We start from the raw sequence: 14,942 nt of genomic DNA, 5'->3' as shown, positions 1-14,942 counted from the left end.
GAATGTCTATCTGCGTCAGTGTGCTTTGATTTGTGACCACTGTTGCTCTTTTTTGATGTAGTTTGTTTGTTTGAAGCTGTCACCTCTAAGTCACATTACAGAGTTTGTGACTGATGCACCTGCGATGTTTGGCCCCTTAGGAAATTGGTTAGCTGTCTCGTGTTGCTTTGAAAAATCACATGATAGTCATGACAGTCAGGCTTCTTTTAAGCTGACACATACTGCTAATTGGCATTCAAGTTACATGACTCATCTGTGTTAGGTGCTTTTGTAATGGAGATGAAGTTACTTCAAAGTTCTTTTTCATGTGGTGTTTCTGGTATTTTTGTATATGCCCTGTAGGCACGTCACTTAGGGTGCCATCTTCTGTAGGCCGGGCCAGCGTGGAACATTTTTCCTTCATATGACCTCTGGTGTCTCTTTGAGGCATGTGAAGAAGCCAGAGGGGCTCAGTGATGCTCTTCTGTACCTTGTAGGAACGCAGGTCCTGCTCCTCACAGTCAGAGTCGCTGTGATAGGGGTCATCGGTGGTGGTCCAGGTCAGAGCGCCTTCCCTCTTCCAGAAATCACAGATAGGAACGTCCCTGGGAATCTAAACAGTGTGGAAGGTGAAACCGCAAGCAATGTTAGATATTAGTCTTTGATAAACCGTCTATCTCTGTATGTGCGCATTTTGTGTCCAATGTATAATCAGTTTCATACAAAACAAAATGTGACACGTTCTTCAACACAATGATTCTTAACATCAAATTCAGATATGGAGAAAACAACACAAATGGATCAGGTATCAGCCTTGAAATGACCAATCCCCATTAAATACAGTTTCTTTGTCCATTTCATTAAAACATCCAGTGTTTCAGCCATCAGTTACATTCATTCAGTCACAGTGGGCTGTCAACTCAATGCTTAGTCCTAAAGCAACCCCTGTCCTCATGTGACCTTGCAGATTACCTTATCAGAAGATGAATGAATTGATGTATCAGTATTGGGAGAGAGAGAGCTAACAATGACATTGAATTGGGCACAATTGTGCTCCTTCACGCATGTATATAAGAAGTAATAAAACTAAATTCAACCAAAGTACAGTAAGAAGAGCTGGAGTTAACTTAAAAAAATATCTGTAGATAAAATGCCAACCAGATCCTCTAAATTATTGAATACTGAATGAACTTGAGGCAATATTTTCAAAACTTGTACTATTTTAAATTATGTAGTGTCGGAGCATACAACTTCTAGAAATGTTTATCTTACTTCTTCCATGATCAGGATGCCACAGCGTACCAGACTGTCAACTGCATCCAGAGCAAAACTCTGGGACGACTGACAGGGCTGGAGAGAAAGAGAGAGACAGAGACAGAGTCGGTGAGTGGGTCAACTCAACAGAGACGCCAGGGTTAGAGGCACAAACAGCTTCAACCCATCACATATCCAAGAAGCGCAAAAGGAGACAGCTGACAGAGAGCATGAGGTGTGTAGTTGAGATGTAGCTGAGATCTGAGAGGGAGAATGAGAGGTGGCCGGCAGGGTTGTGAAAGTAGGAACAATATTTCTCGGTGAGGAATAGGATGAGAAACATAGCTGCAAGCAGAAGAGACAAGAAAGAGCAGCTGCCGAAATGAAAGGTGGGCAAACAGAGAAAGGAATAGTTTTTCTGGCTCAGATTCGGAGCCCTTGAAGTCAGTCTGATGGAGCACGTACATACACAGCCACACACAAACACAAAGTACACACACACACACACACACACACACACACACACACACACACACACACACACACACACACACACACACACACACACACACACAATTCAAAACCTCTCTCTGTCTGAGATAGAGGCAGCAGAGCAGGATGAATGGGTGTTCAGCTCCATTAAACATCCATTGAATGAGACACACACTGGGTGTGTGTGTGTGTGATATGAATTCAAACTCACTGGCATAAAGCCCGGAGGCAGGAGATGGCAGAGCTGCAGGGTTCTCTCAGTCAGCTCAGACTGGCAGAGCACCACATCAAACTCCATGTCACCTTTGACCTCCTCTCCCTCAACGCCGTTACTCCGTACCCTGCTGCTGACACCACTGCCGGCCACCTCACACAGCATGGCTGAGACAGCGCACGCTAAGGACAAAAACACACACACTTAACGTCTTTTGTTCCGCTGCTGCGTGCATTTACTATACAGTGTGCAAAAACAGACAATTGGGAGCATCTAAAAAAGGCAACGTTTAGTCTATTTCTTGGCAAAATATCTCAAAATGTTACAATTTGTTTGAAATATGTTGGACACAGTCTTTGGCTAATAGATCAGAACAGTTGATGAGATTTTCCTGATTAGCAGGATCAGAGATTTCCACCATTTACATAAGTCTTGTCTCTATCTCTATCCTATCTCCCTATTATCCTGCTTTCATGTATGTGCTGGTGGGAATGTCTAGACATCCAGATTGGCATTGTGAAGAACAGTTAATAGACTGGTGGAGATGTGAGTTTAATTGTCCTTACATTAGTGTTTATTACATGGACCATAGATTTGCTATATTATTACAACAACATATCACTGCCTTAATAGAGCCGTTTTAACTTCAACTTCTTATTTTTACCAGTTGAGGTTTGCACCCATATATTAATCTACTACACAGACGCTTACAGCAGTACAAAGCCCGCCGCCCACCACCAACCACCTTCACTTCCTATACAACCAAAATAAGTCATACAGGAGTGATGAATCATACACGAACAGACTTTTTTCCACATGCCCAGCAGCTTCCTGTACTTCAAAACACTTCAAAAGACCAGATTATTTTTACCTCCACCAACAATGCTAACACAGGGCTGTGGTTTCAAACGGTCTGCCTGTTAGCATGATAACCAGAAAAGGGACAGTGCACATTTTGCTACAATTTAGTTAAAGGATCGCTCTTGGCTTCAGTTGATATAAGACTTTAGTGAGGATTAGGATCTGGGATTTCCGCCATCAGATGATTACCATATATTACTCATGTGTGCAGTATTATGGCAACACTTTCCCCAGACACGAATGTTGATAAAACCCTGCATAACATTTAATGCCAACAGTTTTATAATTTTCGCTTTCCGCAATATATGCACATGGCAGCTATGGTGTGGTTAAGGCTCGGGGAAGATTGTGGTTATGGTGAATCATTCATGGGTTAGGGTTAGGCAACAAACTAGAAATACCAACTCGCGGTTGTATGCCTCCACCAACCGGTCAAGTTGCAGTTTACATCCATGTCTGTCCAGACTCGTGTAATATTTGTAGTGAAGACTTTGAAGGAATTTAATAAAAGGCATTAAGTGTATTTTCCTTATATGTAAAATATAAATGATTTAAGAACCAATAAAGCTGATTCTGATAGAACACAAAGTTGTAGCCATGACAGTTGACGATGCCTCAGATATGGATGTTGCTGCAAAGAAGCTACAAATTCTAAAACGTAGACGCTTCACACACATCTTAGACCCGGCAGCACAGAAGATCTATACAATCACCACAGATTCAAATTGGACACCCAAGATTAGTGTCAACAATTCAGTGTCTGACCAAATGTGAAATATGGTTACAATTTTCCCTTCTGTTCCTGTTCGAGTTATGGTGTTGAATAATGGCCAGAAGTGTTTCTGCAGAACATTATGATGTCACAGTGAAGTTGACCTTTTGGATATAAAATATCACTTCATTTTATCCTGTTAGTGTGCAACTTTGTCATAATTAGCATATCAATACTTGAGTTATGGCCAAAAACTTGTTTTGTGAGGTCACAGTGACCTTTGACCACCAAATTCTAATCAGTTCATCCTTGAGTCCAAGTGGATGTTTGATCCAAATTTGAAGAAATTCCCTTAAGGTGTTCCTGAGATATCACGGGAATGGGATGGACAACATGAAAACATAATGCCCAAAAACACTAAGATAAATATTAATTGATTGCAGGTCTGTCTCTTGTGTGGAAGTCAAACTCGCTACACACCCATCAACCACACCGACATGCATAATGTCCCAGGGCTGCCAACTCTCACGCATTGACACAAGCAAATGACACTTTTCACATGCTCTCACGCCAGCAGTGAAAAACAAATTCATAACTAATATGAATATGAAAAGAGGACACTGACAGCGCATGGACAGACAAGACAGAGCAGCACCGTGCAGCAGCGAGTAATTCAAACCATCAGGGAGAAAGCAAGAAATATACACAAATCTATTATATTGTAATGTATTCCCATGTATGCTACTCAGAGTAATCTCAGTCAGCGGCTCTTCTGACAGCAGCACAGTGTCTCTCCCTCTCTTCTTGCACTGTGCGCACACAGGCAGGAGTGAGAGTGAGTTACTATGATTATGGGGACGCTCTGTGTCTCCGTCGTTCTGAAACTTTCTTGTGATTCCAAGTAAAAGGTTAGGTTATTATGCCTGTGCAAAATCATGAACGTAAGTATCTAACAATCTAACTAATCTAGACTAGTGCAGGTGGCTGTTTCTTGACTTAATCCAAGAGGTTAGGTAGTGTAAAAAACAGGAAATTTGTTTTAAATGACATTTTTTTCTAGGGGAAGAACCTCCTGACTCCACCAAAAATTATGTATCTTTCCAAGTTTGTTCCCCCATTTTAAAACATAACCAGGTGCCCATGCATAGACCTGTTTACTTCTATTTAGATCGACCTGAGAGACTAAACTGAGGAGTGTCGGATGATGGGAGGGACTTGATGAGGAGCATAGATCTTTCTTATCCTATGTTTTGAAGAAAATAAGTGTTATGTCTGAAGTGTATATCAAAAATGCTACCCAATAAATACAAATTAGCAAAAGGATCCTTCCCCCTGCCCCCATGGAAACAAACCTCACTCTAAGCTGAAGTCAAAAGTTGGCAGCCCTGATGTCCAATATTCACATAATTCCTAGGAATAGTGGGCTGGTGTTCCAGGAGCTGGTAGAGGGATCCAGGACTTTTAAACCGGCTGCTGGACAGTAATGCAACAGTATTGTGCTCTTTTTGTTAAAGCTGGAGTGCGAGACTTTAGTCTCTCCCTTCTGGCAGTGAGAATAAAGGGGGCCGCTCGGCTGTAATTGCTTGACACAGGCATGCAGCATGCTCTCATGCACAACCCAAATGACAGGCACACAGAGAGGGCCGGTAAAAACGGATGTTTTGACGGTCCACCGGCCCAAAAACGTATTTTTTGACGGTCCACTACCCCACCATGATTTGTCCCAAAACAGTATGCCTGATAGCCAGTACACCACTGGCCATAACCTACTGTTGTGGCTGTAAAACGGTGGATAAATTGTTTTGAGCACACAACCCCCACAAAATGACTCATTCCACTACCAAAATTTGATGCATTCGGTCCGGAGAACATTTGGACAGTCTAGAAGAGCCACATGATTAACGGCCAAACGGCCAGCACGGGAATGTTGTCCCCCATATGAGATTTAAAAACTCTGTATACTGTGAAATACAGAGATTCATCTGGTGGTGATAGGCTTAATCAGCATTGTGTGAACTCATTTGGCAAAGGCTTGAATGTAACAGATGTTCCTTTATATGTAAAAGTTCCACACTGCAGGTTTTAAACCTTTCAGGTTCAACTAAACTTGAACCATTATATAGACTGCAGCTTTGTGTTTGCGTGCTGAGGTCTGTGCTACCACGTGTCCTACAGTTGGATGAAATTATACAAATCTGACATGACATCTTACAGATTCTTATCATTTACAGTATGCAGCCATTAACATGCTAAATGCTAGAGCTGTTGCATTATGCCGGTGATAATGTAATGTTTAATAAAGTTATTATGTAACGGTGGACCACACTGGCTACCAATGATGCATGGATATATCAATCTACTACACAGATGCTTACAGCAGTACACAGCCCACCGCCCACCCCCTTCACTTTCTATACAACCAAAATAAGTCATACAGGAATGACGAATCATGCAGGAAAGAGAGACCTTTTTCCACAGGCTCAGCAGCTTCCTGTACTTCAAAAGACCAGATTATTTTTACCTCCACCAACAATGCTAACACAGGGCTGTGGTTTCAAACAGTCTGCCTGTTAGCATGAAATCTAGAAAAGGGACAGTGCACATTTTGCTACAATTTAGTTAACAGATTACTCTTGGCTTCAGTTGATATAAGACTTTAGTGAGGATTAGGATCTGGGAATTCCGCCATCAAATGATTACCATATATTACTCATGTGTGCAGCAGTATGGCAACACTATTCCCAGACAAGAATGTTGACAAAACCCTGCATAACATTCAATGCCAATAGTTTTAAAATTTTTGCTTTCTGCAATATATGCATATGGCAATGATGTATGGATGATTCTGGCATCCTTCATTATTTCTTTTCATAAAATTGGATGTGCAGGGAAGTGCATCTGACTGTGCCTTGCTCAGAGACACTTAAGCAGTGTTGATTTTGAGTAAAATTCTGCTGCCAGATTTTCATGGATGACTCACTTGTTTCAGGTACAGTAATTGTTTGCTATATGTTTAGTGGAAAATACATGTGCTGTTGCATGTTAAGTACCCTGACACTGCCTGGTGTGCCTTAAACACTTTGAATATTAAGTACTGAAACTTTAAAATGTCACGTTTCAATTTGATTTTCCATACTGGCATGCCAACAGTAAGAGCAACTGCCAAGCCCTCCCACGAAAAACAAGATGCCTGGAGAACACAGGGTCTCAAGATGATATTAAGGCTTAAGTGTTGTGGGAAAGTTTTGTCAGCTAACCAAAATACATGTATGCAAAATCACTCACCACCGACAGCTTCCAATATAAAAGTATGTGTGACAATCTGGGCCTGGAGGGTAAGGTGAAGTGTGGCAGCAAGAGAAGGACGCGGCACAATAAAAGGGTCTTTCCTAGAGGATGAGAGACACGGATCAAGTGGAAGAAGAGACAGTAATGAAGACAGAGGTTTCACTGAAAGGGAAATTGGATTTTTGAAAAGCAACACAATTTTGCTGTATCACACTCATCAGTATTTTTTTCTTTTTTGACAGACAGAAAACCAACCTAGACGGCACTGCGGCGATAATGAGGTGAGGGGCGAGCAAAGAGAGGGAATAGTGGACAACCTCCACTAAACTTCCTCCAAAGCCGACGTCTTTGTTCCTGAACAAGAGTTCATCCGTGAGCCAGGCCACATCACGACACAGAACAGATGTACTAACACCCTGCATAGGGGAAGGATGGAAAAGTTTTGTTCCAAAATCCAAAGTGAGCATTAACCATCTGGTGACATTAGTTAGAGACTGTTGGGTATGACTCACTGTCACACTCTAATAAACTACCAAGAAAACCAATTCTGTTTATGAGCCTCTTGGAGTATTGATGGATCCTTAGAGGGGCAGAGGCGGATTTTAACACTGACGGGATCAAGGGGACAATTGCTCAGTAAACACTAATACACGAATACAGAGGATAACGCATGTACCTTGCGGTGTCTGTACAGTAAAAGACTTGACAGGAGACTGGTGGACATCACGGCCATGCAGGAGGAGGCAGCTGGAGGCAGTTAACAAAAACATACGAACACATAGATAAGACAACACAATTTGCATACTATTAAAACAACAGCTCTTACAGATTCATTTTACGATTCAGCAGAGGAAGATAATCCTGGACATACAGAAGATGAGGTGGAGGATGATGGCAACGCTGAGGTCTCTCTCTGGATGAGTTTGTTCAGATGCATTATGAGGAGGCAGGAGCCACGACATCCTCCTCTGCCCAAACACACTGTCAGTTCTTGAGAGATGAGGAAAAAGCGAGCACACGAGAAAAGGATATCAGGGCGAATTTACGCTAATTTTATTTTACAGTAGGTTGTCTCAACTGATACTTGTTAAAGAGGGACAACATGGACAGTGAACTTAAAGAAAAAACAAACTGCTGGCCTTACCATTAGAATGCATTACAGTAAATTGCATTAATTGTCAAGGGAGTTGCATTAAAAATCACGTGAATTCCAGTATAAGCAGTATTTACTTTAAAAACAGAAAGGCTTTATTCAATGTTATTATATTAAATGACATTTTTCAGAAATGATCAATTTCGTCTTATTACATTTGCTAAGCTGGCTTTCTTAATAGCTATTATGAGAGTCCTGTGGTTGACTTAACAGCATATTTCTGAGAAAAAAGGAACGTGTGTGTCTGGGTAAAGTAACACTCTACACTCAGGCCCTTTAGGTGCATACAAGCGTATAAAATGGCAGCTGTATCACTCGAAAATGGAAGTGTGTGTGATACATTTTATGAGCTACTTATCCGAGGCTATGTTGGAGTGATATGAGTGTGAGTATTATTTATGCGTCTTAGCTGCGCACGTGTGTGAGAGATATACAGCGGTGTATCAGAGAGAGCATGTCGTAACTGGCCCTGTTAATACACAAGTCCTACACACGCGGTGACATTCTTCACCTCGAGCGAGAATAAATAAACTGTGAGTGTGTGCAGCTCTGCGACATAAGTGTTTGTATGTGAGGATTTATGGCAGCTATCACATTTCCTGCATTTTTTTCTTTTTTATATATATGGGAACAAAAAAAAAGGCTTCAAAGGCTGAAATCTCAACAGCAGGAGCCAAAAAAGAATGAGTGTGCATGACAGAGACACAGTGTTAAGTACTAGAGAATGTTAATGATTTAGACATGCAAAAGAGACCTAAAACAGCTCACATGCTGATAACAAACCACTCTAACTATCCCTCTTTACCTCTTTTCATTTATCACTTGCCATCTCTCTCACTCATGCTGTTTTCTCTGCTGCCCGCACTCTCAGAAGTATTAAACGTACGAAGGGTGAAACCACTTTACTCGTCAGAAGCCAAGCAGAGACTGAGCAAGGATGTTATTTTCTTTCTGTTATCTTTTTCACTGGCAGACTGCGTAATGTTGATGGTAATTGGACCAAGTCTAAGAGGATGAAAATTCTCATCAGAGCTTGTATCATATTTGTGCCAGATTTATGGTTTAGAGGAAAGTTTATCTTCAAAGTTTAAGAGAAAGTAACTTTTCAATTTCACAGATGCGAGATAAAACACAATCCAAACCTAAATCCCATTGTGGAATATTTACATACAGTATAAACACACTTTCAAGCGTACAGGTACACACAGGTGGTTTGATTACCTGTTGTTGAGGATAACAGGCAGCAACAGGTCCTGTAGAGGGAGCCATTCATCTACTCTGCACCTCCCTGACTCGCACATCTCCTACACACACACACACACGAAAAATGGATAATATATGCACACATACACCCTCAAAGAGCTGCAAAGTAGTATCCTTAGTAAATTATTCAGTATTTGTTCTCTTGTAGACTGAGTTCTGAAAATTTGACAAAGTTTGTGTTGAAACATTTCATTCCATCTATTATTGCGGCAGCCCATTCTGTTATTGTTATCGCCACGTTAACCTTCGGCTTTAATCAGTTGACAGTTTATTAAGCACATCTAGCTAAAACTAATGCAACCTAATACAGAAGCCCTGTGATAAATCCCACCTTCATGAAGGTTATAATGTTTTGTTTGGTTGAAATTGTTTCAGAGAAGTGTTGATTCAGCTTCATGGTCGTTTTTAGGGACTAAAGTTTGTGGAGCATTATTTTGAGAAGAACTTTCTGATACGCGTAATATGGCATCCCTCCTTTCATCGTTCAAGTAAAGACAAGTTTATTTCTATGGCCCAAAGCAACACATTTCCAGTGAGGAGAAAGTAAGATAAAGAGAACAATTTAAACACAAATTTGCAGAAGCTAATATAGTGAGTGCACTTTGAAAGGTCAGTGTGATTTATAACATATGGAGATTCTTTGCCTGTTCAACAGCCTGTAAATTAATGGTGGTTCCCAATCTAGGGGCAAGGAACCCACAATGGGTCACAAGATAATGATCTAATTTAACACACCATGATAATCTTGTTTTTGCCGACATCCGCTTCTTCTCACTACAGCACTTCACATCATGCTGTAGTGACGTGCAACTGTCGTCCAGTACATCAAGACATCACTGTTGGATGTGGTTACATATACAACAAAGCACACTTCTGACCACGACCAAACACAACCATCAGTGATGTTAGGTGTGGCCAGAGTTGAAAAAGACTTGAAATCTTCAACCAGAGAGAGAGAAATCAAGACATTTTTATATTTTTTTCTTGTGAAATACTGGATACACTTAGACCTCTAGACGGCTCAGAAAAATCCTTCAAATGAAACAATCTGGGAAAATAAAAAAAAATCACTTTTCTGGTTGAACTGCTCACAACTCATGTCCTCACTAAGGCTATAACCTGTGATAGGGGGTTACAAGTAGACACTGCTTCATTGTCATGGGTCACAAACCCACATAGGATGGAAACCACTGCTGTAAATGCTGAGCAGGTCTTTGCTGATATGCTCTTTCAGCTGTGCACCTTGAGAGAAAAGGGCTGGGCGAGGTGGATTCTCACACTTCCTCTTGGTCTCCTCCGGAGAAGTGACCACAGCCACCGCAGTACAGAACTTAAGCCAACCTGTAACACACACACACACACACACACACACACACATTCACAGGAGAGTTATACGCAGTGAGTCGGCAATAATATCATAATGAGGCTTTGTCTTTAGGAGGGACATTATAACAGCAATACCACTAATGAGCAGGATCTGTGATAAATAGCCAGCCTGAGAGTGTGGGTATGAAAACGAGAGCTGCGTGTACAGTACTGTTTGTGCACCTTGTCTGAATGACATAACAAAATGATGAGGCGAGGACCTTATTATGGCAATTAACCGAAAGTAACACCCACTCTCCAGTTATCGTCTCAAAGAGCAGATAACAGAGGGCAAGACTAATGGAGACTAATAGCAATCAGCGTTGCTTTTCAAAATGAAATGCAGACCTCACCTAATCAACAAACGACGGCCAATAGGAACAAAGTTGTGAGACAAAACTCTCAAAGCGACCAGGATCATCACTGGTATTTTTATTTTGCCTCTAAACCAAACCAGTTCACTTGCTCCTAAGGACATTACAGTTACAGATGGCTCTTATTAAGCAGTGTTCGTGCGTGTGCTTGCAAGTGTGTATGTATCCACCTGTGTGTCGCTCCGGGGCACGCAGTCGTATGAGATGCCCACAGGGACCAGACTGACATCAGGGAAGGAGCCCTCTTTGATGAGCTGTCTGATGCAAGCCAGCCACTGGCCACCTCGGCCAGACTCTGCTGACACACCAACACTTATCGCCTGGCCCTCCTGTAGCAGCTCATGTACCAGCTGAGTAGGGAGGAGAGAGGAAGATGACAGAGACAAAGGTCTGAGAAGTCCTGGCAGTAAGGGAGCAACTGACATAAAATGCTTGCGATGCAATTTTTAAATATACATAAGGAATATAACAAGCCAGCCTTCGGAGGGAACACAAAGAGGCAAAAACACAGAGTGAGGAGAAGTCAAAATGCAGAAAGCAGGCAGGATAAAGAGCAGAAATAAAAAGGGACTGTGGGGGACACTTCATGACATTCAGAGATACTTCCATTGCCCCAAGTACTGTTTTCCCCTTACAGACAAGGAAAATTCAATTACCATTGAACAGCAGCTAAGCAGGCCTACACTCAATAAACAATAAAGGTCTATTAACATTGAAATACAACCAATAAACAAGCCAGCTTTCTCACGCACGGCCAATATGCTTACTCAAATAAATGGTCAATGAAAAAAAAACAAAAAAACTCACTGCGTCACTCATAAACAACCTGTTTATGTTCCACTGTGGCTGTAGTGTTGTAGATTAATGTCAGACTGAGCCATTTTATTGAGCTGTATAGCACAATATTGATCTTAATAAAGCCAGTAACTCCTCCAAATGAAATACGTCTTTAGGCAAACTGATACGAAGCACAGAGAGCTCCCTCACTCGTTACAAAGACAGGAAGATATTAGCAGGTGTTGATCATTGATAAAAAAATCAAGTAAATAGAGGCAAAGCGTTAGACAAAGAGTATAATAAGGTACTTAGGGGAACTGTGAAGAGGAGGAAGCCATTAAACTACGTCATGAAAATCCCAAAATAAGAGAAAAAACAACAAATTCCCATAAAAATAGAAACAACCTGCTTGGACCTGCCAAACGCACACAATCAAACTAACCGCCATTCTTCTCCTTTTCTCCTCCCCCTCACTCATTGAACTGTCACTCCAGCCAACTCCAAAGCTGCAATCTCTGTAGCAAAACTCAAGTCCCTTGATAATTTTAACAATGAACAGAGAGTCGGATGAGGCCGGGGAATGACAGAGACGGAGAAAAGACAGGTTGTATTCTGATTGAGGAGCTCAGTTTGATAGCACACCAAAGAGTGCAAAAAATAAAAAAATAAAAAAAGTGTGAATTAAACCAAATGCACATACACTAAACAGTCAAATTACAAGGACAGGTATCTTTGCTTACCCTGCAATTTTATATAATTACCTGCTGTCTATGAAGGTGAGGGTTTTTTTTTTTAGCAAAATGCATCAGCAACTTTTTTTCCCCGATTAATGGCTAAGTGCTTCGTTCCCATCTACTAGTGAACAGACTGTTTTTGGTTTCGGATACACAGCTAATGAGAAACAGCTCCAATTGTCAGGCAGGAATAACTTGTACCAGGAGGGAGTTTATAGGGTTGATGAGTCAGAGAAAAAGGTACATGAAACCTGAATTAGCTTTTGACGGTTGAAGGAGACGTCTGCATACGTGAAACCGCAGTAAAAATCCTTCCGTGGCTCAGAGGAGGGACTTTTGCAAAATGTGTTAATGTTGCCTAAGTGACCTCATTTAAGTACATTTTAATTGCGTTGGGAAACTACAAATTTGAAACAAAGAGTCAGTTTTTAAGTGGTTGGAAGAGGTGGCCATCACTAACAATTATACACAATCGATTGGCTCTGATATCAAATAATACATTTAAAATTTTTAGCTACATGAGTGACCTGACTTTTCCTCTAGCACCACCAGCAGGTCTAAATCTGACTTTGATTTGTGATAAAATACCTGCAAAACTCATGACATACCCATCAGCTTCAACTGTACTTTGTATTTAGTTCTAATTAGTAAATGTTATCATCCTGACACGCTAAACTAAGATGGTAAACATTACATCTGTTAAACATCAGCATGTTAGCATTGTCACTGTGCAGAGGAGCAAACCAACTATATAAAGAACTAGTTGGATAGGAGTGGAGAGGGGGAGAGAAAAATAAATACATAAATAAAACTCTATCCTGACTCATCCTGGTTTCACCCTGGCGCCCAACCAGAGAACCCGCATAAAACCCCACAACAACACTGCAGCTTTCCCTTTTTCTTTTTTCTCTTTCCTCCCCTCTGCTCGCTTGCCTCTATATACTTACACACAAATACACATAACGCCTACCCACACACACACACACACACACCACTTGCATCTAGTACTAAGCCAAAATTTTATTTATTTATTTAAATTTTTCACCCCATGTTATTGTTTTCTTTGGGTTTCTGTCTCATATCTTTGCTTCTCCCGTGTCATATGTATTTTCATGTTAATCACTTATCCTGCACTTATTTGATTTAATCACATATCTTGCACTAAATAAAGGGTGAAAAAAAGCATTGTCACTGTGAAAGATATCTGCATTCTGATGTTAGCATTTAGCTCAAAGCACGGCTTGGCCTACATACACTCTCATAGAGCATGACTGTAGACTCTTGGTGTAAAATCAATAATGACTACTAATTGTCCGAACAGCAAAGGTTTGTTTTTGGGAGTCACTGGCTAAGAAGTTACTCCTTACTTTACACCTCAAAGTGCTACAATCATCACAGATATTACAAACATTTGACACCACAACATGTCTGACTTACAGATGTCATGACAGGTGAGTACAGACCATCCATCTCTGCATCCTGCTCAGTCGTCGCATATTCTGGCAGGAGGATGACGCCTACCTTCTGCAGGACTGATCTAGAGGATAAACAGGAACATCTGTCACACATAATTTCACGGATGACACTGTATCTTAGGCATCACTAGTTTAATTTAGAAGCTTGATATGATGATGCATCTTCAAGCTGTGTTTAAAATCAAATTGACTGGACTAAATACGGCGCTGTGAATGAAAGGGAAAAAATTCTGCCTCATATTTGGCAAGAGGAGCGTCTGCATTACTTGTGACAGAAGATACTGTGTGTTTACTTTTTATCTCAGTGGGACTTGCATAGCAGCTTCAGTGTAGGTTTGTGTGTGAATGCACATGCCTTAGGAAAGAGCTGTTAATCCGGAGTGGACAGACAGTGTATGGGACTCTCAGGTTGTGACAGAAGAGAACCAGAGGGATGAGAGCACCGTCCATGATGGTCTGACGGACATACACATAGACCAGCAGAGATCCCTGAAGAGCAGAGCAGAGACAGCTTCAGATAAACAAGATTCTTCACATTGTAATTCATTATGGCAAACAATGGTGGACTATGCAGGTGTGGCGTATGGATAAGGAGAGTGGCCTTTTTATTTAATCAATATTATAATCAAGCCCCACTAGCTCAAGATAATATCGGCAGAATGAAGTGTTGAGTAAATACATTCTTAATTTAAAACCGGCAGAGATACAAAATCAGACAATCTTATTTTTAAACTGAAATAGTTAAGAAAGATGTAGGCAATGATTATGTACGCAGTTAGCATGTGGAAGTGACTGTACTGCAGAAGCTCATAGCATACCATGAGTGTTTTTCCAAGGTCAACAACAGCTCTATTATTCTGTATTTGCCACTTTATCTTTTGAGTAGCATCTGATTTTTTTTTCATTAGAGATATGGAAATGAAGAGCTACTATCGCAGACTCAATTATATAGTGACTGAAGTCAAAGCAGGGAGATAAAACATGATTGTACTTCTGTGGAT

General features: G+C 41.0%; 1 protein-coding gene across 17 annotated transcripts in view; it reads right to left on the bottom strand.

Moving 5' to 3' along the window:
- The window catches only part of gpat2 (glycerol-3-phosphate acyltransferase 2, mitochondrial), a 142,897-nt gene that overhangs the window by 10,089 nt on the left and 117,866 nt on the right, over positions 1 to 14,942 (bottom strand). For all 17 annotated transcript variants that reach the window (XM_067613925.1, XM_067614004.1, XM_067613917.1 and 14 more), the window contains 12 exons: positions 14,297 to 14,430; positions 13,904 to 14,003; positions 11,126 to 11,305; positions 10,459 to 10,557; positions 9,175 to 9,257; positions 7,672 to 7,790; positions 7,477 to 7,547; positions 7,056 to 7,216; positions 6,798 to 6,901; positions 1,937 to 2,121; positions 1,252 to 1,329; positions 470 to 592 (listed from right to left, as the gene is read on the bottom strand). In XM_067613925.1, coding sequence (XP_067470026.1) covers positions 470 to 592; positions 1,252 to 1,329; positions 1,937 to 2,121; positions 6,798 to 6,901; positions 7,056 to 7,216; positions 7,477 to 7,547; positions 7,672 to 7,790; positions 9,175 to 9,257; positions 10,459 to 10,557; positions 11,126 to 11,305; positions 13,904 to 14,003; positions 14,297 to 14,430 — 1,437 coding nt within the window. The remainder of the gene's footprint in view (positions 1 to 469; positions 593 to 1,251; positions 1,330 to 1,936; positions 2,122 to 6,797; positions 6,902 to 7,055; positions 7,217 to 7,476; positions 7,548 to 7,671; positions 7,791 to 9,174; positions 9,258 to 10,458; positions 10,558 to 11,125; positions 11,306 to 13,903; positions 14,004 to 14,296; positions 14,431 to 14,942) is intronic.

The sequence above is a fragment of the Thunnus thynnus genome, chromosome 2 (assembly GCF_963924715.1).
Source record: "Thunnus thynnus chromosome 2, fThuThy2.1, whole genome shotgun sequence".
Taxonomy (NCBI): Eukaryota; Metazoa; Chordata; class Actinopteri; order Scombriformes; family Scombridae; genus Thunnus; species Thunnus thynnus.
The sequence above is the reverse complement of the archived record's forward strand: the minus strand, read 5'-3'. Positions and strand labels throughout refer to the sequence as shown.